Here is a 26,099-nt window from a genome sequence, read left to right on the forward strand (position 1 = left end):
CAAAGCACCTTAGGAATGTGCAGAGGTTAGCATGGGGTTATCTCCAGGGGCACTGCTGTGACTTTTCAGTGACGTCAGTGGAAGTCGCCATCTGATAACACCAGAAGAGGTGAAGTGGCTTCAGTGTGCAGAGTGGAAGTAACCATTAGACGGAGTCTCTGCTGCAAAGAAAACCCCCACAAAGAGATTTTTTTGCAAACAAAACCAGAGTTTGTCACTGGAAGGAACTTCTGAAGGATTAGTGGCGGGCAGAGGGAATATCTGAAAGACAAGAGTAAGCCAAGAGGGGCTGGAGAGATGGCTCAGCGTTATGAGCAGTGACTGCTCGTGCAGAGAACCTGGGTTCAATTCCCGGCGGCCCACATGACACATCCCGGCTCAGAACTGTGTGTAGCTATAGTTCCGGGAATTTCACACTGTCTTCTTTAGCTTCTACAGGCACCAGGCGCACACACGGTATACACACATGGTTTACATGCAGGTAAAACACATCTATAAATAAATTACAGATGAAAGAAAAGGAAAGCAGGCGAGCAAACAGAATTAAGTCAGCAAGATGGTTCAGCAGGTATCAGCAGCCCTTAACCCCCAGGCCTGGTGGCTTGAATTAGATCTCTGGGATCTGCACGGTGGAAGGAAAACATTTCTGCAAATTGTCCCCTGACTTCCACGTACCCCTCCACTAAATAAACAACTAGTAGAACAAAATGTAAAGACAAAAACCAGAACCAAATAGCGAAGGTGGTAACATTACCACAGCAGTTCCAGAGTTAAAGGGAAGAGCGAGGGATGGGAAGATTGACAGCATATGCAGATAGCATAGCCACCAGCAGCCGGAGGACATCATCGATGTTTATGATGGGGCCAGGATCTAAAGGAAAGATGTTTCAGAAAGAAAGCAGCTTAGCGCTCCTGGGCGCCAGTGAGTCTGATGGGGTTAGTGCACCCACACACTTCTGGTGCAGGTGATTAGAGTCCAGCTATGGAGGTGACCCTGAGAATTTCAGAAATGTTGAAATGGGGGCTGCTGGTTAAGAGCGCTAACTGCTCTTGCAGAAAACCTTACTGGGTGGCTCACACCTGCCAGTAACTCCATCTTTAGGGGCTCTGACGACCTCTTCTGAGCTGCTCAGGTACCTACAACAGGTGCAGATACACAGAAACACACACACACACACACACACACACACACACACACACACACACACACATGAAATAAAATAATGTTCGTAGACTGCTTTGCATGAAGGTTGATCCACTAATCTCAGAGACAAGGTCACCACCCCGAGGTAGCTCTGAGCTCCATATCCAGCCTGCTGGGCTCTTGTCATTTTGTCACTGTCCACTGACACAGACCTTGAAGCTGGATCTGTGGTCTCTTCCCCATAACATGGAGACGGGCAGTGAAGACACTTGCTTACTGCCTGAGTGTCCTTGATGCCCTGCTTGTCTGACTGGTTCTGTTATCAGGCTGGCCTCAAACTCAGGTCCGCCTGCCTCTGCCTCCCAAGTGCCAGGCGTAAAGGCAGGCGAGACTGCGGCCCTGTGGAAGAGCTGGACCTTTCGCTTTCAACTTAGCTTACGTGTAATTTAACGCATGCGTCTGCTGGCTCCCACACTGGAGGACACCTTCCTTTGGGTTGTTTCTCTCTGCAGTGAATGGTGGCTGTCTCCTTTCCCCACAACCCTCTCCTCAGATGCATTCACCCTGGGGAGCCAGACCTCTAGGTGAGCTCCCTGTCCCCAGGAATTGGAGGTCTGATGCACTTGCTGTTCTTGTGAGTCCTCACTTAAGTTCTTCTCTCCCTTTTCAAATGGTGCTGGGATGGGTCAGGGGACTCAGAATGAAGGGTTTAAGGAAGCTCGGAAGTGGGGTTGGGGATTTAGCTCAGTGGTAGAGGCCCTGGGTTCGGTCCCCAGCTCCGAAAAAAAAGAAAAGAAAAGAAAAAAAAAAAAAAAGGAAGCTCGGAAGTTGCTGGCTGGCTTAGTTCCCTGGTTTATAAAATATACACATGTACACCTGGGTACAGCTTCTGGGAAAGGGTGGGGAGAGACACAGTCACCAGTCGAGGGGGCTCTGTGAATGGCTTCAGGGGCAGACTGCTCGGGAACAAAAATCAGACGGTGAGGTACAAGTCTTCCCACTCCCCAAGCCTGGCTGACTCCTGCCTCCACAGTCAGCAGCATGTCCCTTCCCTCCAGAGTAATTCCAACAATGAGGTCAGGCCACACGTGGTGGCTGAGATCTGTGGGCTGTTGGTTGACAAAAAAGATATTCTTTGAGAATTTCATACTCGCTTGTCCTTATATATAAAATGAAATTTGATTATGTCTTTCTTTTTCTTTCCTTTTCTTTTTGAGACAGAGTCTCAACATGTAGCCCTGGCTGGCCTGGAACTCACTCACAGTGATCTGCCTGCCTTTGCCTCCCGGAGTTCTGGGATTAAAGGCTTTCCGGTTTCTTAAGGCACATCAAGGTGACTTTAGGGCAGGTTTGTGACAAGTGAGTCTGGAAGCCAGCAGTAGATTTAAAAAAAATTAATCCCGGTTTTTTGTTCTGATTCCAGTTGGGGCCACATTGCATGTGTAAAACGAGGGCATCACTTATGCATTTATTTACCCCCCTTGCTGGGTAGTTTAAAAGAAAAAAGAAAAGGACGAGCTTCCAGAAACACTGACACAATATTGTGGGTGAATGTCTGTGGCTGTGGATAAATCATTAGGTCATCTCCCCCTTTCTGTATCCCACACTTTCACAGGTTCATTTATCCCAGAGAAAAGAGCGCTGCACAGGCTTTTCCTGGGCGCAGTTTGCTGGCCTGCGACTGCATCTCCTTCTCGGGCTCTAGTCGTAAGGGGGGCTTGTTTTACAGACAGTCCATGTTTGGAAATGTGGTGTGGTGGGCACTGTGGGAACTGTGGTTTTCAGTACAAAGCCTTCCTCCTAAGTGGGTATAAGTGGGTACCCGGTGATACCTGAGTCGAGTGTAAGTTGGTTCCTGAGGTGGGAGTAGGCTCAGTCAGACGCCAGCCCTTACTGGCAGGAGCCAGTCTTCCTCTAGGAGTGAGGGAAGGATTCTCCCGTGTCCCACACAGCAGGGTATGAGCTCGCAGTCTGCAAGTTCTCCTGTGAAGTAGTGGGTCCCTGCAGAGGGACACCGAGCTCTTTGTCGTGCAGTCACACAGCGAGCTTTTTAGAACAACACTGTTTCAGTCATCCTGCCTTCAGTTCCTGCTATGAGAAACGGCGTTTAAAATAGTGTTAGCAGTTGCATCGTTTACACACTTCTATAGAAAAGGAAGGTGCAGTGTTAGCAGTCGCATCGTTTACTTCTATAGAAAGTCAGTGTGGTTTAGGTTTACCTCAGACTGCCTTCTCATGTCTCCCTGTCACATGCCAGTCTGTGTGATGTCTTTTTGTTTTTGCTTCTAAATTAACTTTGGCAAAATTGTATCATAAAGATGTCTGTTCTCCGAGGGTTGGGTTCTCTGACATTAACTGTTCACATTGTGCGCCATCCGAGGCTGTTTTTCCCTCCGGGGTTTGTTTGTTTGAGACAGGGTTTCTCTGTGTAGCCCTAGCTGTCCTGACACTCACTCTGTAGACCAGGCTGGCCTGGAAATCAGAGATCTGATGTGCTTCTGTTTGCCGGTGGTATTAAAGGTACCCAAGTTTTACTCTTCTCTGTCAGCCTCTCCCCTCTGCTCCCACTTCCCAGCCATTCTACTTTGTCTCTGTATTTGAGTCATCGAGGCCCACCGTGGGACCAGAGTCACCTGGGGTTCGCCCTTTTGCGTTGGTTACTCCCTTTGCAGTACTCTCGGGCTTCACCTGTGTTCCAGCCTCAATAATGTCTGAATTACTTCTCTACTGCTGTGAAAAGCACCAAGGCAATTTATAAAGGAAAGTTGGGGCTCACGGTTCTAGAGGTTTAGAGTCCATGACCATCATGGTTGGGGAGCATGCCGGCAGGCTGCAGGCAGGCAGGCAGGCTGCAGGCAGGCAGGGAGGCCACAGGCAGGCAGGCAGGCAGGCAGGCAGGCAGACTGAAGGCAGGGAGGCAGGCAGACTAAAGGCAGGGAGGCAGGGAGGCAGGGAGGCAGGGAGGCAGGGAGGCAGGCAGGCAGGCAGGCAGGCAGGCAGGCAGGCAGGCAGGCAGGCAGGGTGTTGGAACTGTAGCTGGTAATTTGCATTTGGTCCACAGGCATTAGGCAGAGAGAGAGATCTAGCTAATTGAGAATGGCTTGGGCTTTTGAAATCTTAAAGTCCACCCCCAATGACACCCCTTCCAACAAGGCCACACCTCTTCCTTCTCCTTCTCAAATAGTTCTATCCATTGGGGACCAAGCATTCAAATACAAGAGTCAGTGGGGGCTATTTGCAGCCATACCACCACAGATGAGAATTCCTTCTTTTTTTTTTTTTTTTTTTTTTTTTTTTTTTTTTTTTTTTTTTTTTTTTTGGTTTGTTTGTTTGATTTGGAGACAGTGTCGTTAGCCCAGACAGGTCTTGGATTTACCATGTCCGAGGATACCACTGAGTTCAGATCCTCCTGCCCCTGCCTCTTCGTGGTGGGGCCACAGGTGTGCACAAGTACAAGCACAGACCTTCACTCATGCCAGGAGCGCACTCCAGCACCAGAGCCTGCCGCCAGCCCAGTGTCCTGCGTGTAAAGACGCAGTGATGGTCCTCACGTGTGTAGCTCCTGGCTGCCGTTAGACTGTTCAGAACGCCATGAGTATGCAAGTGCGAATCATGTTGCCATCCCAGAAGTGCAGTGCAGCAGTTTCCAGAGTTCTAAGCCTCTCTACATCCCTGTCTTAGTTTTTGTTGTTTGTAATTCCTGCGAGCCTTCTTGTTGATACCACAGCACCAAAGACTATGTCTGAAGAGAGTACTGTGCTGTGTGACAGAGGAGTCATAGGTGCCACCCAGGGCCCTGCAGCCTGCTCCCTTAGAGAGAAGCAGCTCGGCTCGGCTTGGGTAACGCCACCTGCTCTTCTATGCGTGCACACCGGGGAGAGACAGGAGTTTGTTGCTTGCCCGTGAATTGGATCACGAAGTGTGGCTGCTCTCCCTGGAGAACATGTCACTGGGTCTGGATGCCATCTGGGTCTTAGTTGGGGTGTGATGCTGAGCTAATTTTATGGAAATAACATGCCCTGGAAAGTTAAGCACGTATCTTAAAGGAGTTCGGGCAGCTATGACACTGTAAACGATGTGGGCCGCATGCGTAGAGCATTGGCCATGTGGGTCTCCTCCACTCACCTCCCTTGTGTTTTCCTCTGCAGAAATCATGGCCCAAGTAGCGATGTCCGCGCTGCCTGCGGAGGATGAGGAGTCTTCGGAGAGCAGGATGGTGGTGACGTTCCTCATGTCTGCCCTGGAGTCCATGGTGAGACAGTGGGGCTCTGCCAGGGGCCTGGTCGTAGTTCCTGTGAAACATTAGCTAAACAAATTAATTATTACTCCTCTTAAATGTTGGGATCGAGCCATCCTGCATCTGCTGTGCTAGGCCAGCTCTCCACCTCTGACGTGTGCCCTAGGATCTATTTATTTTTTTGAGGCCATCTGACCTTGCACTTTCTGATCCATTTTTTGTCTCCGTCTCTCCAAAATGTTAGGGTCACGGTAGGCAAGCCACATCCTCCCAGGCCCAAGATTTGAACTTTTGAGTCAGATTTTACTACCAAGTTTTATAGACTGTTTCTGTGCTGGAACCCAAACTTGGCGCGGCTCCAGCATTGTGCTCCTTACCCTACACATCCCCAGCCCTCAGGTTCTTCTACACGATTAATGTAAAGTCAGTCAGAATCCGAGTAGAATCCCAGCACTTTGGAAACTGAGGCAGGAGAATCTTGTGTTCTAGCATACTTTGGGCTATATAATGAGATACCAAGAAAAACTCCAAAGAAACAAAAACCTTAGGAGTGGAGTTGCCTTCTGAGTGAGCGTCAGATCTGCTCTTGGGTGGCGGCATTAGTCCCGCCTAGCGACACCACGCTGTCTGCAGTTTCCATCTATGGCACCCACGTTCCCTTCTTGGCAGCGGAGGCAGCTGGCCCTTGGGACCCTGCTTTCCCTAAGGCCTCACAGGGTCTGCAAATTTGAGTTTGTATATTGAGGAATCTTCCCTCAACACACAACACGGGGCGTGGGGGGTGTTCCTCCTTTCATTCTTCCTGTAAATTGTTTTGTTGTTGTTTTGTTTTTATCTCCCCTGCCCCCTTTTAGAACTAGGTACAAAATCTACTTTTGCTTAATTTAAAGATATGAATGACACTCGAGTCCTGATTGTATATTACGGCAGTTTTAAGTGTTAGGTTTTTAATTTATCTAGAAAGAAACAGTGCTTTTTTTTTTTTTTTTTTTTTTTTTTTTTGGTTCTTTTTTTTTTTTTTTCCGGAGCTGGGGACTGAACCCAGGGCCTTGCGCTTCCTAGGCAAGCGCTCTACCACTGAGCTAAATCCCCAACCCGAAACAGTGCTTTTTAACAGCTATATGCAGTGTAATGTCTGTTTTTATTTCAGTGTAAAGAGCTGGCCAAGTCCAAGGCTGAGGTGGCCTGCATCGCCGTGTATGAGACAGATGTGTTTGTCGTTGGAACCGAAAGAGGGCGTGCTTTTGTCAATACCAGAAAAGATTTCCAAAAAGATTTTGTGAAGTATTGTAAGTGTGGCATTTTTATCTTTTGTAGTATGTAAATATTAAATGTAGTTGTTTTTAGGTAAAGCATCTCAAACTTTGTAAGAATGAATTACATCTGAAGAGAGAAGACATTGTGACAAGAGTATTTGTCAGAATGGGTTAAGACAAGCCACTGTAGAAGGAGATCATGTACGAGGGGCGAGGAGGGGGCTGGCAGGTGCTGTCTAGGGGTTGCTGAGTGCAGGGGACACAAGGAACTGAACAACTTTGTAAGACAAGAAACCAAGCTGCAGAGATCCAGGCTGTGAGAAGCCTTGTTAAAGGAACACTGGCTTGGGTTTTTTTTTTTGGGGGGGGGGAGCTGGGGACTGAACCCAGGGCTTTGCGCTTGCTAGGCAAGCGCTCTATCACTGAGCTAAATCCCCAGCCCCGGCTTGGGGTTTTTATAGGGCTCCTTGGTCTTCCCTTGCTGCTGTTGGTCCTGTTTAGACACCAGTCTCCAAAGCCAGCATCTCAGAGCCTGCCCACCTGTGGTCCTCCAGCCCTCCTTCATTTCTCCCTCCCTGCTATTAGGGGGTGGGGTGATGACCTCCAGCACTTCATGGTGGAATCTACGGGGTACAGATCTAAGAGAAAGAGCGCCCAGTGACGTGGCTTCTGGGGCAGGTCCAGGGTGCTACGGCAACACTGTGGTAGGCCCCACAAAGATGGATGTATCCAGGGCTCCATGTTCAGGACCCAGTACAGAAACAGCGAGTGGAGAGGACAGTGCTGTGTGCTGCTACGGCCACTCTAAGGGATGAAGCCACTTTGATAACTGCTGGAGTGACTAGTGCCACAGTGTGAGGCCCCTTCCCTACATCTTCTGCCGAAGGAGAGAGAAGAAAGCTCACCATCATTTGCAAACAGTAACAGTCCTCTCTCTCTGGGCTTCAGGTAGGCACTGCACTGTTGAATTGGGCTGCGGTTATGATGTCCTATTATGTGAGTAGCACTTTTCTCACCAAGAAGAAAATCATTAGAAGGCTGTTAGCACAATACTGACTTCCAGTATTATGACTCTAGGACTAGGATATTAAACCACTCCATACTGACACACCCACTCCAACAAGGCCACACCTCCAAAAGTGCCCCTCCCTGGGCCAAACATACAAACCATGACACCATGCTTTACCTTGTGGGTGAGTGTAAGGAACAGATACACCACAGTTCCTCAGCGAAACTGAAGCTAGTGGCTTATACCAAATAGGAGACTTGCCATTGAGTTCAGGGACAGCTGGCTGGACGCAAACATCTGACTGCCCTCCCGAACCAGCGTAGGTTTTCCCAGGGAGTCTTGTCACCTGTTGGGTCTTGCATTGGGCACAGGGGTTGATAAGCTTTTCTCTCAAAATCTTTAACTTTTATAAGGTTAAGGTTAGGGTTAGGAATATCAGAAAGAAGGTAGAGAGGGGTTTTTGTTTGATTTGTGAGGTCTTTCTTTGTAGCCCTGGCTGGCCTGGAACTGGCTCTGTAGATTAGGCTAGCCCCAAACTCTCAGAGATCTTCCTGCTTCTGCCTCCCCAGGGTTAAAGGCATGAGCTACCATGCCCAGGCATTAGAGAGCTATGTTTTGTGTGCTATAAAAACTCCCCCTTTTTGTTTCCTTTTCACGAGAAAGAAATACAGTGTTGTATCACTAAGTAAATGTCAACTCTGTGGGCAGGGTCAGGAGATGCACGTCAAGGCCATGGCAGCAGTGACCACTGCATCTATGGTAGATCAGGCTCAAACAAAGCAAACCATAAAACCTGTCTGTAAGATCCAAACTGGCCCTGCAGCCTCACACTGGCCAGCACATGCCCAAGAGGCGGGCCAGCAGTGCTCGCAGACAGCCTTGTTTGTTAGTTAATTCATTTAACTCTCTATTGTTCCTTCAAGTTCTCTGTCCTCTTCCTTCTTACTTCTTCGCCAGTCTCATTGTGTAGCTGTCACTGGCTTTGAACTCCATTTCTGCTGTCTTAGCCTCCAGTGCATTTTTTAGTCCTTCCAGGGCTGGGGCTGGCAGTGTCTCAGTGGTAGGGTACTTGGGTGTCACACACGGAGTTCTGCTTCCAGTCCCTAGGGCAGAAAGGATGCTGCAAACTGTCCCCTGCCCCCCCTCACTGTCTTCCTATTTAAAATCTTCGTATCTTGATTTTTCTGATAAAATTTGAACCCTGGTTATATGTTAGTTCATTTGTTTATATAGACAGGGTCTCATATATGACCTCAGACTTCCTATGCAGCAAAGGAGGACCTTGAATTCCCGATCCTCCTGCAGCTGCCTCTTGAGTGCTGGGTTCTAGCAGTATGCCGGGTTCTAGCAGTGTGCCGCTACATGGTTCATGCAGGGCTGGAGGTTGAACCAGAGTTCCATGCATGACTGGCAAGCACCAGCTGAGCCCTGTGCCCAGCCCTATGCTTTCTTGAGCCACAGTCTCATGTAGCAGCTCTGGATGACTGCCAAACCTCTCTTTTTGAGATTTATTTTTATTTTATGTATGTGAGTTTTTGTGTGTCCCCCAGGGGTCTATGTACTACATGTGTGCACTGCCCATGGAGGTCAGAAGACGGCACTGTTGTTTGGAACAGGAATTCCAAGGGGTCTGTCTAGGGCCCTCTGGTGGAAGAACAGGCAGAGTGCTCTTAACTCCTCTCTCCAGCCCCGACCTCCAGTTCCTGATCTTCCCGGCTCCACCTCCCCATGCTGGCATTACAGCTGTAAGCCCCTCACCCAGCCAGATGTTTACTGTTAGAATGTCCCCATTCCTTTCCGCATGGAGATTTTGTAACGAATTCGTTAGAATATAGTCCTGGGTGCGGTAAGTCATGCCTGTATACCCAGACTGAGGAAAAAGGAGGGTTCAAGGCCAGTCAGTGGTGGCCAGATAGGAGCTTCAGGGGAAGCTGGGTGATTAGTGAGGCGGAAGGAAGGAAGGAAGGAAGGAAGGAAGGAAGGAAGGAAGGCAGGCTGGCTGGCTGGAGGAAAAGGCATAGCAACAATATTCTTAGGAAAGGCCAAGTAGTAAGAATAAAGTGGCATTCAGGCTGTCCGTTTGTGCCAACTTGGTACTGACCAACCAGTTCCCTAGGAAGAAGGACCCACAATTGCATAATTGCCCCCATGTCTTCGGGCATATCTGTGGGGCCTTTTCTTGATTGGTGATTAATATGGGATGTTTCAGCCCACTGTGGGCTGTGCTACCCCTGAGCAGATGGTTCTGGGCTTTATAAGAAAGCAGGCTGAGGGCTGGAGATCTGGCTCAGTGGTTAAGAGCACCGACTGCTCTTCCAGAGGTCCTGAGTTCAATTCCCAGCAACCACATGGTGGCTCACAGCCATCTGTAATGGGATCTGATGCCCTCTTCTCGTGTGTCTGAAGAAGACAGCTACAGTGCACTTAAAAAAAAAAAAAAAAAAAAAAAAAGAAAGCAGGCTGAGCAAGCCAGTAAGCACTGCTCCTCCATGCTCTCTGCTGTGGCCTGCCTTGGTGGCACCTGAGAGCCAGTAAGTTCTTTCCTACCATATAGGTGTTTATTGTAGCAACAGAGAAGCAAACTGGGACAGTGGATACGAGCCTTTGTGTCACTGTTTTACAGGTGTTGAAGAAGAAGAAAAGGCCGCCGAGATGCATAAGATGAAATGTACAACCCAGGCCAACCGGATGAGCGTGGATGCTGTAGAAATTGAGACCCTCAGAAAAACGGTGGAGGACTATTTCTGCTTTTGTTATGGTAAAAACACACTTTAAAATTTGAGAAAATACGAGTATTTTCCTCTCTAAAAAAATTGTGTTTGTGGGTTGGGGATTTAGCTCAGCGGTAGAGCACTTGCCTAGCAAGCGCAAGGCTCTGGGTTCGGTCCCCAGCTCCGGGGGGGGGGGGGGGATTGTGTTTGTATATACACACGTGTGTATTTGTGGGTGTGAGAGCTTTTGTGTGAAGGTCAGGACAACTTTGTGGAGTTCTTGTGTGGGTTCTGGGGATTGAACTGATTGTTCTGTGAATGGTTAATGTCTCTCCCACTGCAGTGTCCCCGGCCACTATGACATGTTTCCTAAGTGGTAGATTTTATAATTGATTTGACAGTCATATAATGTTTTACAAATTGAGTAGATTAATTTGTAAATTTAAGGGGTTAAGTCAAAAGAACTGAGAAATAAGTAGGATGTAGTTAATTAATTATTGTTACCAATATATACTGGGCAGGCATGGTGACATGGGAGTGGGTCTCTGAGTTTCAGGTCAGTCTGGTCTGCAAAGTGAGTGCTTAACGCAGAAGATAAGAAAAAAAAAACAAACAAAAACCGGGGTTGGGGATTTAGCTCAGTGGTAGAGCTTGCCTAGCAAGCGCAAGGCCCTGGGTTCGGTCCCCAGCTCCAAAAAAATAAAAAAAAGAAAAAAACCCCAACAATTTCTAGTATGTGTGTGTATGTATGGGAGGGTTATACATGTATGTCATGGCATGGACGATGAGGTCAGAGGCCAACTATATGGAGTCAGTTCTCCCACTTTATGTGAGTTCTGGATTTAAACTCCGGCAACAAGGCTTTCGTGGCATGGGCCTTTACCCTTTGACCCACTCCGCTGGCCTGAGAGTGACTGGTTTTGGCATCGATGGTTATCCTCACCTCTGCAAACTGCCATCTGCTTCCGTCCTGTCGTAGGGACCAAAGCATGCCTTGTAACTTATACATATGACAAATAAATCTAGAGACTATATTAATGGAACAAATCATCCTTATAATTTATTCTGGTTCTGAGGTTGAACCCAGGACCCCACAAAGAAATCGCTAGAGAACTGGAGTGCACCCCATCCTCAGCCTGTTGTTTTTACCCTAAGAGAGGCTCTCACTAATCCTCAGGCAGGCTTTGACCTTCTTGGATCTTCCACCCAGTCTCTCACTTAGCTGGCCTTGTAGGTGTGCCACACTGGCCAGAGTGAGGTATGTGTGTAGTTTGTATTTTGGTCCTTTGTACAGATTCCAGGTTCAGGAGGTAGTGGACATGGGAATCAAACATAAATGTTTAAATTGCATTTGAAATACTATGTTAATGTTGAAGTCAGATGCCTTGAGAACAGTCAGATGCCACTCCCTGACCTTTGGGAAGCTCTTTTTATTTTGTCGTTGTTTTTATTTTTCCAGACAGGTATGTATGTAACTCTGGCTGTCCTGAAACTTGTTCTGTAGACCAGGCTGGCCTTGAACTCGAATCCTCCAGCCTCTGCCTCCTGAGTGCTGGGATTAAAGTTGCGGGCCAGCATGATCTGCTTGCGGGGTTCAGTGCTGCCGTGTGCATCTGGAGCTCATGTGTCTTTGGCATTGCTTTTCTACCTTACATTTAATTTGTTTTCCATTTACTTACGTGATTGTGCACATCTGTGTGCCTGTGTCCATGCAGTCCACAGTGTTACATGGGGAGGTAAGAGGATGGACAGCTTGCAGACGTTGGTTTTCTATTTCTACCATGCGGGTTCTGGGAATTGAACTCGGGTCCTTAGGCCTGGCAGCAGGCCGCTCTCACCTATTGAGCCATCTTGTCAGCTCCCCCTTACTGATTTCTTTTCTTTTTTTTTTTTAAGATTTATTCATTTATTTTATGTATATGAGTACACTGTCATTGTTTTGAGTCAAACACAGGTCCTCTGGAAGAGCAGTGCTCTTAGCCACTAACCTGTCAGCCGCATGCCCTTCTTACTTTTTGAGACAGGTCTGCTTTGTGAGCCTGGAACTCACTGATTGGCCAGACTAGGTAACCAGTGAACCCCAGGATTTTTTTTCTTAACACTAGGATTACAGTTACGAGCCTAACCTGCCCTGAAGTTTCTATGGGTGTCGGAGCTCCAGAATCGTGTCCTCATGAAATGACAGTCACTTTACATACGGCGTGGGAGTCCTCCCGCAGCTGCCGTGATTCAGTTTTCAGTTGTGATCATGTGTGGGTCTTGCTAATTCCACACCTTCTTCCCACAGGGAAAGCCTTAGGCAAATCCACAGTGGTCCCTGTGCCATATGAGAAGATGCTGCGTGACCAGTCAGCTGTGGCGGTGCAGGGGCTTCCCGAGGGGGTCGCCTTCAAGCATCCCGAGCACTATGACCTCGCAACCTTGAAGTGGATTCTGGAGAACAAGGCGGGGATTTCCTTCATCATCAAGAGGTGAGGCGCCTGTTCCATGTTGCCTGTCACGGAGTGTGCGTGCGTGCGTGCTCACCAGATCTGCACCGTTCTGTGTAATCCAGACACTGCGTGCTGCTGCTTACGAAAGTAGTCTTGAGTGTTCACTCATTGTTTCCTGTTTCCTTCCCACGCAGACCTTTCCTCGAGCCGAAGAAACACCTTGGTGAGTGCGTGGCCTTGCTCACATGTTGGCAGCTGGGTTTTTGAATCGGGATTATTGAAAAACCATGGTGTTTCATGCTTCTGTCTACCCTGTCTGCCTTCCTCTCCCGTCCTGTGAGCCAGCTTGGTTGAGCTCATACTTCCGCAATGGCAGAGCAGTGTGAGCACGGGAGTGTGTCTGGAAGCGCGGTCTGGACACTTGAGTGTGCCTCATCTGTTAGCAACTGTTAATGGCTGTCAGGCGGCCATGACCGAAGTAAGGCAGCCATGTGTAAGAATGGCCCAGAGGGGTTGAGGAAGAGCATTGGAGGTTGAGGGGATGGCCCCAGGACTTCCTCTAGCTGAGCTGGCCATCCCACTCAATTAGGACAAGATGGGAGTGGCACCCCGAGAGCCAGGTCTACTGTCAGTGCTTGCTTGCTTGCTTGCTTGCTTGCTTGCTTTCTTTCTTTCTTTCTTTCTTTCTTTCTTTCTTTCTTTCTTTCTTTCCTTCCTTCCTTCCTTCCTTCCTTCCTTCCTTCCTTCCTTCTTTCTTTCTTTCTTTCTTTCTTTCTTTCTTTCTTTCTTTCTTTCTTTCTTTCTTAAAGATTTGTGTGTGTGCACATGGCCATGGAGGCCAAAAGAGGGCGTGAGGGCATCAGACCCCAGAGCTGGAGTTGCAGGCAGTTGTGAGCTCGCTGCTGTGGCTGCAGGAACCTGAACAGGGCCCTCTGCAGGAGCAGTGTGCGCTCTCAACTCCCACGGCTCGTTTCTGGCCCCCAGCTTACACGGCTTTCGTTTTTGTTTTAATATTTATTTATTTATTTAATGTATACAAGTACACTTTCGCTGTCTTCAGACACACCAGAAGAGGGCATCGGATCCCATCACAGATGGTTGTGAGCCACCATGTGGTTGCTGGGAATTGAACTCAGGACCTCTGAAAGAGCAGTCAGTGCTCTAACCACTGAGCCATCTCTCCAGCCCCTGATTTGACATGTTTTAAAGGTGATACTCAGTACCAGAGGAGTTCTTTCTACCACATAAAGATGGATGAGAGAAGACAAATGAATCTGAGTGTATGAACATGCACGCACACTCACTCACATGCACGCACACACACTGGGGTAGCCAGCTTGACCTTGGACTCACAGTAGAACCCGGCCTGATCTTCCTGCCAGGCGCCTGTAACCACATGTGACTTGCACATATTTTCTGTTAAATGAAAAAAAATTGAATTTTACCAGTTTTATTACAGAATAATGCCACACTTTAAGTGTAAAATGCATGGTTTAGTAACTGTACAATGCTAACCCTCTGAAATCAGGGCTGGGGGCACTCAGCTCAGTGTAGGAGGCTGAGTTCAGCTCCAGCACTGGAGAAATAGCAGCCGGGCGCCTCTTACTTGGTGATTTTGGGCCTGAGTGGCTTCAAAGTCACAGACATCCAGCCTCCTTCCGGTGCTGGGATTGTAGGTGATAGCACGCGTTAAGAGGACTCGGTGAGCGTTCTTGAGGAGACACCTTTTCTTCTCTGACTGGCTGTTTTCTGGGGGCTGGGAGGTATCCAGTCCACAGGTCTTGCTGACCTCTCACAATGCTGTGCTACAAAAAAGAGAAGGAAATGTCAACTAGCCGGGGGCTATGGACAGTCACCTTGCTTGTGTTAAAGGTGTCCTGGATTTAGTGTCTTTAATCTCCAGTGGTGCTAGGAGTGGAGCCCAACCTGCCAGTGCCAGGCGGATGCTCCACCGCCCCCACCGCCAGCCCAGCTCGACGTCTATGTTGAGTTTGTACCCACAGAATGTAGAGACTCAAATTCAGCTTTGCGTCTAGGTCTCAGTGCTCCCGGATGGAGCGATCCGTGAGGAGCCTGCTCTCTGCGTTGTCTGGGAAACTTTGCTGGAGTCAGCTGACCCTGGCTCTATTTCTGTGTTCTCTTTACGGCAGTGTGAGGGTGAAGACGGGTGTCCCTCTTCCCTTCCTGCCAGTGTGCTTTTTGTCACTTACCTTTTGGTCTGGGTAGGGTAATTGCAAATAAGACCAAATACAGTGGCTGTAGTGCATGTCACTTTGAGGCCCATGTTAGGAGAAAACACGTGTCACCTCATGTCTGTCTCCTTTGACTACTTGGGGACGGGAGCAGTGTGTGGGGTCCTCTTTAAGATTGATAAAGAAGCAAGCAGAGTTGTGGCACAGGCCTGTAGTCCCAGTACCCATGTAGCTGAAGCAGGAGGATGGAAAATTTGAGGTCAGTACTGGCTATACAAAGAAAAATTCAGCTGGGGATTTAGCTCAGTGATAGAGCACTTACCTAGGAAGCGCAAGGCCCTGGGTTCGGTCCCCAGCTCCGAAAAAAAAAAAAAAAAGAACCAAAAAAAAAAAATTCAGATTAAGGCCATAGGGCCTGCCTCCTACTTGTTTCTGTTGGTCTGTGCATTCAGGTCCTCTGGCTTCCGCTGTGCCTGCCTCTCCCTCCATTTCATAGCAAAGGCCCTGACATTACAGTGCCTGCTCCCATCCATACTCAGTCTCAGGGGTGGAATTCGGGACACTGGGCCTGGCAGCATGTGACTTTTACTTGCCTCGCTGCAGTCTGTCCTTCAGGCTCTTTGTGCCATGTCTGTAGTCTCAGTCTGAGCCCCTGACAGGCGTGGTGGGCGGTTGCTATTCCTCGGGGGGATCTTGGTCACAGTTGGTTAGTTGTCCTGCTCAAGAAGAAACAAAAGGAGAGAGCTTAGATTCAGGGATCTCTCTCTCCCTTTGTCCTTTCCTCTCTCCTATAGTGTTAGCGGTGAAACCATGTCAGGTGCGGTAAAGGGTGGGAGAAAAAAAGAGCCCACAAAATAGCAAAGACCAGCTACAGGGTCTTGCTTTCTGGGTGGCCTGGGCCTTTTGCTATAGACCAGGCTGTTCCCAAACTCAGAGCAGGCTTCTGAGTCCCCTGCGCTCCACATAGGCTATTTCATTCTCGTCCGTGTTGTGATATAGATAAAAGACAGATGTGTTTGCTTATTCCTGTGCTGAGGGACATTTGGGCTGTATAGATTCTTGGCTCTCAAAGGAAGGTCTATGTAAGATTGGTTGCAGGCTTAACCCCACCAGCACCCCTCCACAATGTGATGCAAGCCAGGGGACCTGTACATGGTAGGCTATGCAGGGGTGAGACAGGACTTTGCTGTGTAGTCAAGACTGGCTTTGAACTGTCTCGGTATCCCAAATGCCTGGACTCCCTGTATACCTACAAGCCTTGCAAGACATTTCTCTTAATTGCAGTATGATTCACCATTTTACAGTGTCTCACGGGTTGGAGAACTGATCATTATCCACCTGATACCATACCCATCATGTCTGACAAAAGCCCCCAGGAAGAGATCCACTGACCTTGAGTAGGGTCATATTTACATCAGCTGCCTTTTGGTGCAGTGACAACTGGATCAGGGAGTTCAGGGCTGTCTGCGCTTGCACGTCTCTTGGTCCTCCCAACCTCACCTTGAGTCCCCACAAGCCAGGGCATAGTATCATGAGCCTGTAATCCTGGCACTGTGTGAGGTGAGAGATCGTGGACAGTTAGGCCAGCCTGGGCTACTTCATGAGACCCAATCTCAAGATCAAACCAACAGCAACAGAAGGACTGTGATGTGGGGGCTTTGGTGGCACATGCCTTTGATCTCAGCACTCAAGAGGCAGAGGCAGGTGGCTTTAAGTCGGAGGCCAGCCTGGTCTATAGAGTGAGTTCTAGAACAGCCAGAGCTACACAGAGAATCCCTGTATCAAACAAACCCCCAAACCAGAAACAGACAAACAAGCAAATGTCATTGAGCCTGAATGTAATTTGCCTCATAGGTGGTCGAGTGATGGCGGCCGATGCTGACAGGCCCATGCTGTCTCCGGGTGGAAGGTAAGCCATCATTTCCCAGCAACACTGCGCCTGCCCCAGAGTTAGCAGGAGCAGAAGGCTGAGGGCCACACGTCTTGCACACATCCAGAAGTGTGGTGTGCAGCCAAACGCTTGGTTGTGAAAGTGTGAAATTTACTTTTTTAGAAAAATCCTTACTTTTTAAAAGCCTAGGGTCGTCTCGTGACAGAACACTTGTGCCCTGGTTTCCTAAGTGCTGCATAGGTGTGCGATGCCAGGAATGTGGGTTTCGGCCCTGCAGTTGTGCGTTAGGACCCTTGTTAGCCGAGTCTCGATGTCGGGGAAGCTGTCGACAACCAGATGCACCCCATGATCCATGTTTCTTCCTCCTTTCAGTTGTGGCCCCATCAAAGTGAAAACTGAGCCCACGGAAGATTCTGGTATGTATTAGCACTCTTAGAATCTAGAAAAGGAAAGCTTTTTCCTTGGTTGAGACGGTTACAGTTTGAGTCACTAGTTTGTGTCTCCTTATGCTGAGCAGACTGGCCTCTTAGGAGCTCCTGCCTGGGTCTCAGTGGCGCTGATATTACAGGCATGTGTTACTCTACCCAGTTCCAGTGTAGGAGGGGCCCCTAAATTAGTTAATCTTGTATGTGTGCCTGTTTGGAAATGTGTATTTATGTGTTGGAGTGGGAATGGGGTAGGAGTTTGTGCGCCCACTGGCTTCTACTCTGTTCCTCTGAGGCAGCGTCTCTCAGATCTGGGCCTCCAGCTTGCAAGCTCAGTGAGTGATCTGTGTCTTCCCCCTGAGCTGAGGTTGCAGGCACTGGCAGGCTCGGTTCGTTTGTGATGTGAATTCTGAGATACAAAGCTCTGGTGCCCAGGGTTGTGTAGCAGGGATTCTTTTTTTTTTTTTTTTTCTTTTCTTTTTTTCGGAGCTGGGGACCGAACCCAGGCCCTTGCGCTTGCTAGGCAAGCGCTCTACCACTGAGCTAAATCCCCAACCCCTGTAGCAGGGATTCTTAACCACTGAGCTATCTCATCTCCCAAGCTCTCTCGCTGTGTGTGGTCTTGATTGTCATTTCCTCGTGGGAGATGATGCTGAACACTTCTGTCATGGACTCATTAGCTGTTAGTGTGTGTGTGTGTGTGTGTGTGTGTGTGTGTGTGTGTGTGTGTGTGTGTGTGTGTGTGTGAAGAGAGAGAGCCAGAGAGAGGAGAGGAGGGACAGAAAGGGAGGAGAGAATAATGATGCTGAACACTTCTGTCATGGACTCATTAGCTGTTAGTGTGTGTGTGTGTGTGTGTGTGTGTGTGTGTGTGTGTGTGTGTGTGTGTGTGTAGAGAGAGAGAGCCAGAGAGAGGAGAGGAGGGACAGAAAGGGAGGAGAGAATAATGATGCTGAACACTTCTGTCATGGACTCATTAGCTGTTAGTGTGTGTGTGTGTGTGTGTGTGTGTGTGTGTGTGTGTGTGTAGAGAGAGAGCCAGAGAGAGGAGAGGAGGGACAGAAAGGGAGGAGAGAATATGGGCGCCCCAGGCACGTCAGACAACAACCTCAAGTACTGGTCTGAGTGTGTGGTTACCACAAAGGCAGGTGTCTGACCTGCGAGTGCCCAGGAATTCTCTGCCTCCCATCGAGCTGTAGAGAGCTGGCTGCAGACACGCACCACCATGTCCAGCTGCACATGGGTCCTGGGAGTTCAGACTGCAATCCTGATGCTGTCTGTGTGGCAGGCGTTTGACCAGGGAATCACTTCCCAGGTCCTGTTCTCTCTCTAACCTGCGCTTGTTAGAAGTCATGCGTGTATTTGGATATAAGTCAGATTTGGTCTTGCGGATGTTTCTTACAGTCTGTGCGTGGTCTTTAATTTTCTTTTCTGGTGTCTTTGAAACTTAAAAAACAGTAAATTTTAGTTTCTATGTTTTCAAGGTTATGGCTTTTTTAAAAAAGATTTTAAGACATTTAAAAAAAGACTTATTTATGTATTTAATGTACATGAGTGCTTTAAATGCATGTATGCCCGCATGCCAGATGAGGGCATCGGATCCCATTACAGATGGTTGTGAGCCACCATGTGGTTGCTGGGAATTGAACTCAGACCTCTGGAAGAGCAATCAGTGCTCTTAACCAAACAGCCATCTCTCCAGCCCCATTTTTTACTCTTTTTTTTTTTTTTTCTCGGAGCTGGGGACCGAACCCAGGGCCTTGTGCTCGCTAGGCAAGCGCTCTACCGCTGAGCTAAATCCTCAACCCATTTTTTACTCTTTAATTATCACTATATTCTCTTTCCCTCCTCCCCTCCCTCCCTCTCTCTTTGCCTCTCTCTCTGTCTCTCTGTCTCTGTCCCTCCCTCTCTCTCTCTCTCTCTCTCTCTCTCTCTCTCTCTCTCTCTCTCTCGTGACAGGGTCTCTCTGTGTAGTCCTTGTTGTCCTGGAACACATTATGTAGACCAGGCTGACCTTGAATTCAGAGAACTGCCTGCCTTTTCTTCTCTAAGTGTTGGGATTAAAGGTGTAATGCCACCTTGTCTGCCTTAATTCATTTAAAAATTTTATTTTACTTTTGAGGTTATAATGTAATTATATCATTTATTCCTTCCCTGTCCTCCCTCTAAACCTTGCCATGTATCCTGCCATGCTCTCTTGAAATTTCATGGCCTCTTTTTCATTGTGTTCTCTCTCTCTCTCTCTCTCTCTCTCTCTCTCTCTCTCTCTAGTTCTTTATATAGGGTTGAGGTCTTATAGGCTTTAACTTTACTTTCAGAATTCAAGGTGCTGGGTTTCGCTGTGGCATTTTATATATACATACATACATACATACATACATATTGTATGCATATACAATAAAGGATTTTTTTTTTAATTATTTTATTTATATGAGTACATCATAGCTATCCTCAGACACCAGAAGAGGGCATCAGACCCCATTACAGATGTGATTTATTTTATTCATGTGATTACACTGTAGCAGTCTTCAGACAACAGAAGGGAGCCTCGGAACTCTATTACAGATGTTGTGTGCCACCTCTGGAAGAACAATGCTCTTAAACCACTGAGCCATCTCTCCACCCCCCGCAATAAAGGAAGTTTTAAAGCTGGAATGGTGGCCCAGGCTTTTGGTCCCAAGTACTTGAGAGACAGAAGCAGACAGATCTCTGAGTTCCAGGCCAGCTTGGTCTATAGAGCAAGTTCTAGGACAGCCAGTGCTACCCAGTGAAACTCTGTCTCAAAGCAAAAATAAATAAATAAATAAGTAAGTAAGTGGTGATTTAAAGAAGCTGTAACTGTGTGTCAGCGTGTCCTTGTGGGTGAGCTAGTTCAGTGCAGTGCTTGTAGAGACCAGAAGAGGGCATCACAATCCCCTGCAGCTGTAGTTACAGGCATTTGTGAGCTGCCAAAGATGGGTGCTCAGTACTGAACCCAGGACCTCCTCACGAGCAGTACATGCTCTTAACCCCCATCCCTGTCTGCAGTCCTATCCCCGTGGCCTTTTCATGCACAGATGTCATTACAGTTTTTCTTGTCCCCTCCCACAACCTCCTGCCCGTCCTCCCTCCCCCTTTGTGGTTTATTCTTATTTTGAGACAGTGGCTGTATCACTCAGGCGGTTAATCCTCCTCAGCCCCCTTTCTGGGTGCTATAATTAACAGGTGTGTCTCTCTGAACCAGGGACAAGGTTTTCTTTTTTTTTTGTTTTTTAACCTAGAAAATATTTGTCCAACCTAAAGTCAATAAGGTTTACAGTTAGGTTTCTTTCTGGAGGGTTTGTAGTGTCGGCTCTTACGTTTGACCTGTGAGGGGGTGAGGCTGTTGCTCAGCCTGTGGTGAGGTAAGAGTAAATTGTTCAGCTTGTGTGGGCATGTTCAAGGCCTTCCTTCGCCTCCATGACGCTGAGTGATGGAGTCTTTGTCTGTGAGTGGAGTTTACTCCATCAAGAGCAGCGAGGCCCTCTGTCCCATGGGCACCCTGTTTTAAAGTGACCTTTGTCTGTTCTGACAGAGCAAGGTGAGGTAGCCTCGCTTCTCTGCTCCCTGCCACCTTTTCCCATAGAGCTGATTGAGTTTTACTGTGACGTCAGTGCGGGTCTGTTGGGTCTGTTTGTCTGTCTGCCTGCCTGTCAGTCTGTCAGTCACTGAAACCGTGCCTTTGTTTGGGTTGCAGATGACCTCCCTCAGCACCCACCTAATGAACATTTGCCCTTTCAGAGTCTTTAAAATGTGTGAGGATTTCAGTGCACAGCGCCCTGGAGCTGTGACACACACCGGACACTGTCACTTGTTTTGTAGGCATTTCTCTGGAAATGGCCGCTGTGACAGTGAAGGAGGAGTCAGAAGACCCCGATTACTATCAGTATAACATTCAAGGTAACAACTGTTTAATGCAGTCTCTCTTCCTGACACTTGCTGGTGGCATTTAAGGCTCTCTGAACAAGTCTAGACTGCCATGGTGCCGGGTCCCGGTTCCCATTCAGTCGGGAATCTAGAGATGCAGCCCATCTTCAATCTAGAGATGTAGCCCATCTTCACCTGTACGGTCATCTGGGTCATCGTAGCAGTCTCATTGTGGCATGGCCACACATGCTGGGTAGTCTTCTCAGCACTTGGGAGGCCAGGCCAGTCAGAGCTACACATAAACAGGGAGAGCTAGCCTTAGACACACAGACGCTTTAGTGGCTACTTGATTGTCTCTGCTTCTTGAACTTCTCACCAAGTTCTGGCTTGCACTTGCCTGGTAGACTTGATTTTCCTAAAAGTAAGAAGGCTTACTGGATAGGGAGTGCTTTACAAATATCTGGAATGATTTTTTTTTTTTATGGTTCTTCAGTGAGCAGATATCTGTGTAAACTTCCGGCTGAGTGTCGGTGACACTCATTAAAAAAACACGCTGGGGTAGGGCTCATACACAACCTAGTGTGTGTGTGGAGGTGGGCCGTCGAGCTCGGCTCATGAGGCTGGGCGGCCGTGCCTTTACTCCCTGACCTCTCTCTCTGGCCCACTGTCGTTTGCAGTTAATTTTGAACGGCTTGTTCTTCCTGCTACTGTCACTTAAAGCTCAGAGAAGGGTTATTTTTATGTTTTTAGAGTTAAAATGTTGCAGAACACCTAGACTTGTTTGATAATGCCTTGCTCCTGTGAACATAAGGTTAACAGGTAGACCGATCTTTTACATAAAACATCCCCAGCTCTAGGATTTTCTACATTGGCATCTTCTTCATCACCTACTGTGAATATGTCCTTCCCTTCCCCTTCTCCCAGTCCCCTACTAGGAAGGTGACATTTTATTTATTCGGTGTTTTTTGAAACCAGTCTCTATTATATAGCCCTCCCTGTCCTGGTACTCTTTATGTAGACCAGGCTGGCCTCAAACTCACAGAGATCCCCCTGCCTCTGCCTTCTGAGTGCTTGGTTCAAGGTGTGTACCACCACTCCTGGCCTTGCTTCTCATTGGTGTGTAGTTGTTGGACAGCTCGCTGGTTTGCTTGGCTTGGGTCGGGGTATCCTGGATCTCGGGCCTCAGGCTCCTTATGTAGCTCAGGAGATGACTTTTAGCTTTTATCCTCCTGCCTCCGCCTCCTGAGGGTTTAGTTTGCCTTTGTTGCAAGGTCAGCTGTTTATTTACTCCCCAGGTGAGTAGAGCAGTCCCTTGTGGGCATTTCCCTTTTTCTTCTTTCTTTCTGCCCTTCTCCCTCTGTCTTTCTCTCTTCTTCACTCCCCTTTTGTTCTGGAGACTGAACTCAGGGCCTTGAGCTGCTGGGCAAGGAGGTGCTCTGCCCCTGCCTGAGCCACCCCATAGTCTGCATTGCCTGTCCTTCCTGACATGCCCCGTGCCCGTGCCGTGTGTCACTGAAATTCCCTGTGTGCACAGGGGTTATCTAAGAGCATCAGAGAACACAGATATTTATGACAATTTGTAACAGTAGCAAAGTTACAGTTAATGAACTAGCAGCGAAAATAATGTTATGGTTGGGGTCCCCACAGCCTGAGGAGCTGTGTTAAAGGCTGCAGCATTGGGAAGAGTGAGAGCTGCTGCCTTAGGTGTTCTTTGTGCTGTGTTGGAGGATTGTGGTCTGGGTTCATGCTTTGTTTTATTATGGCTGTGTGATTTTGCTGTGAGCCCAGCTTCCGGAAACTAAGGCTCCTCTTTATTCTCCTGAGGGCTGATGCTACAGGCTATGTCTTACTGTGAATTGTTTTATGTTAAGAAGCAGCCATTGAGGGGGTTGGGGATTTAGCTCAGTGGTAGAGCGCTTGCCTAGCAAGTGCAAGGCCCTGGGTTCGGTCCCCAGCTCCGGAAAAAAAAGAAAAAAAAAAAAAGCAGCCATTGAACTGGTGCTTTGTTTCTTTAAATTGATTAATTACCAAAAAACTTATTTAGCCCAGTGGGTGGTTCCAGGCAGACTGACTGGCTGCGGTGAGCACATTTACATTCAGCACTCCAAAGGCAGAGGCAGCAAGACAAGAAGTTGTGGGCCAGCCGGCACTCTGTCTAACTCCATCTAACTGTCTCACACGAGCACTGACTTGTACTGTGAAATGTGTTGCCTAAAGCTGTGACTTTGGGGTGCCTGGTTCCCATGCTGCATGCTCCCTAGTGAACTGACTTTCATTCTGCCATCTTCATCCATGCTCACATCTCACTGGGACCATGACCCTGTGGCTCTGCTTTGTCTCTTTGCTCTTGTGTACCTGAACCCTCTTTGTCTCTCCCAAGTAATGCCCTTCTGTTTTCATAATACTTTTACTGATGGAAACACTGGGCCAAGTACTGAGAAATATGGTGGCCCAGGAGCGCCTCGGTTGTGCTCTGCGGGGTTGATGGCACCTACCGCTAGTGTAAGTCCTCCAGAAAGCCTGGGGAGGCTGAAGCTTTGTGACTTTCTGCAGCAGCCAGCGTTGGGCTCCCTTTGGACCCCTCAGAGCCTCCACTGCAGACAGGCCATGGTCTCCATACCATCCAGTTGGTCATCGCCCGTACCCGCGTGCATAGCCCTCCACCCAGCACTCCTTTCCCCATTGCCAAGACCATTCACTAACATCATCTGTTTGCCTGTTTTTATTTCTAAAAAGGCCACCATTCCATACAGCCCACCCAGACATGCACTAATGTGACCGACATGTGCTCTGAAATCCCTTTTGAAGCTTATCTTTGTGTTCCAAAGCAGGCCCTTCTGAAACTGATGATGTTGATGAAAAGCTCCCCCTTTCGAAGGCTTTGCAAGGTATCGCCTTTCCACTTGTGCTCTCCCACATCCTGTTCGTATTTACTGTTTCTTTATATTGGACAGACTGTTTTAATAATTATAACTATATTTCTTTTCCAAATGGAAAAGGAAAAAAATGTATTGGCCTTTTTTTTTTTAAACATAAATGAACTTCACAAGCAAAATTTTTCAAAAACCAATTTTCCCTTTTGTGAATCTAGTAATGAATCTCGAAATGGGTACATGACACACTTTCCCATTGAAGGTAAAGTACACTTTATACCTTTATCAGCATAGTCAGGTTGTGACTGTCGGGTTAGCAGTGTGGATAGTGATAAGTCCGCGTCGATGCTTAGCTTGGGAAAGGACTGCAAACGTTCTCCTTAAACCCCCGTGCTTTGACCCTTTGGGTGACTGTCGCTATGCTCCCAGACCTGATCATACCTGTTAGTGGTGGCTTTCCCTTTGTCCCCTCTGGCTTTGATCTCATGAGGTTTCTTTTCTTTGGATTTGCCGTATGATGTAAATAGTTGTGCCTGTTATGTCTATAGATTGTCCTAGAGCAGAGGGCACTCATCGTGCCCGTGGGCAGCTCCCCTGTCTGCGCTCAGTGTCCCGGCCACGCCTGTTGGGCAGCTGGCCCGCTCCCCCTTCTCACGGGTTTTGGCTTCACATCTGTTTTTTTGACATTGCACAAAGAATTTACAGCTGCATAAATGCTAACATTAGGTACAAAAGGTAGAAGAGTGTAGCGGAGGCGCACTTTGCCCGTTGCTCATAGGCTGCCTTGTGACCGCAGTTCTACTCTTAGCTGTGAGTGAGCTCGTGAGCTCCCACTGTAGAGCAAGGCCGTCAGCATGGCGGACCAGAGCACCACAGCACAGCAACTCTGACTGAAGCTTGGCCGTGAGAGCCCCAGGAATGAGCTGAGCACAGTTGTCAGGAGACCTGCTGCCCAGCCCATGGCTCCTCTGTCCTGGCAGGCAGGTGATGACGGCCTTTCCCTCTTTCCCTTGTCCCAGCCTCAACACTTAAGAGATTGGCGCACTTGGGGGTGGCTGTGCCCCGGACTCTAAGTGGCCCTCTTGGCTGGTAGCTTCGTATGGCGCCTGGGCCCCTGGCTGTAGTAGGATGACCTGCTCTCCCCGCTGTCTGACCTGACAGGAGGCTGGATGTGTGTCCCATGTTCAGGCAGGCTCTTTCCTAAACTAAAATGTGTTTGAAGTAAAAATAGTTTCCAAAGATTTAGTTAAAGTGTTTAAAGTACAACTCCGATGGAATGATGTGAGAGTGTCTGTAGCTTCTACAGAGGCAAGGAGGGACACTCCACAAACAGTAAGCCTCCAGTTAGCTTAGCCTCAGGCAGAGAAAGGGTTTCTTCTGATTTGGTCTTGGACTGTGAGTCAGTGGCCGATGAGCATGGTTCCTGCAGTGTCCTGCTCCTCAGATCCCAGCATCCCTCAGCAAGGTGGCACGTGGGGACAGCGACCACGCCGAATCCCAGCCCTGCAGTGTGGTTCTGGGTGTCTGTACTTTGAGAAGTTTTCAGCTTCCAAATAGAGGAGTTGTTTTTCTGAGTTAGAAAACATTGTTTGATTTTATTACCGAGTTTTTTAAGTCTTTTTAGATGCTTGCTATATAAAGTTATATGGTCACCTAGTTTTTCTTCTTTTACTGTTAGATTTTTTTTTTTTTTTTACTGGTTTAGTATATACTCTTCATTTTCTTTTTAGGAAGCCATCACTCCTCAGAAGGCAACGAGGGAGCGGAAGTGGAAGTGCCAGCAGAAGGTTAGGAAAGAAGGGCCTAGATTTTTCTGCATCTGTTGCTCTTCAGATGGTAACCCCCACACCTACTCTCCGGAGATGAGATGGTGGTGTTGCGGGCCTTCATGGCCCACACTTTCGTTTTCTAGAGAGGAGGCGTCCGGTGCCTCTCACTGTGCTGACAGGCCTGGCCGCGTCAGTGATGCTCGTGGGTTGGCCTGCTGCTGTTCCCGTGCTGGAAGCATACACTGAGGACAAGTAGCTCTAGATTGAAAACGATC

At 48.3% G+C, this 26,099-nt stretch overlaps 1 protein-coding gene and 1 long non-coding RNA gene across 51 annotated transcripts in view; both read left to right on the top strand.

The window, feature by feature from the left end:
- The window catches only part of Gtf2i (general transcription factor II I), a 75,353-nt gene that overhangs the window by 14,626 nt on the left and 34,628 nt on the right, over positions 1-26,099 (top strand). For 10 of the 50 annotated variants that reach the window (XM_087578661.1, XM_087578674.1, NM_001401209.1 and 7 more), the window contains 9 exon segments: positions 5,293-5,396; positions 6,532-6,670; positions 10,270-10,404; positions 12,645-12,828; positions 12,984-13,012; positions 16,836-16,890; positions 17,245-17,288; positions 21,138-21,215; positions 25,786-25,842. In XM_087578661.1, the coding sequence (XP_087434787.1) occupies positions 5,298-5,396; positions 6,532-6,670; positions 10,270-10,404; positions 12,645-12,828; positions 12,984-13,012; positions 16,836-16,890; positions 17,245-17,288; positions 21,138-21,215; positions 25,786-25,842 (820 nt within the window). In that variant the 5' untranslated portion in view covers positions 5,293-5,297. 50 annotated transcript variants of the gene reach the window in all.
- LOC148002291 (uncharacterized) lies at positions 17,764-20,074 on the top strand. The gene is made up of 2 exons (XR_015634765.1): positions 17,764-17,983; positions 18,138-20,074. It is a non-coding gene; the product is annotated as an uncharacterized LOC148002291 (long non-coding RNA).

Source organism: Rattus norvegicus, chromosome 12 (assembly GCF_021556685.1).
Source record: "Rattus norvegicus strain SHRSP/BbbUtx chromosome 12, alternate assembly SHRSP_T2T, whole genome shotgun sequence".
NCBI classification, from domain to species: domain Eukaryota; kingdom Metazoa; phylum Chordata; class Mammalia; order Rodentia; family Muridae; genus Rattus; species Rattus norvegicus.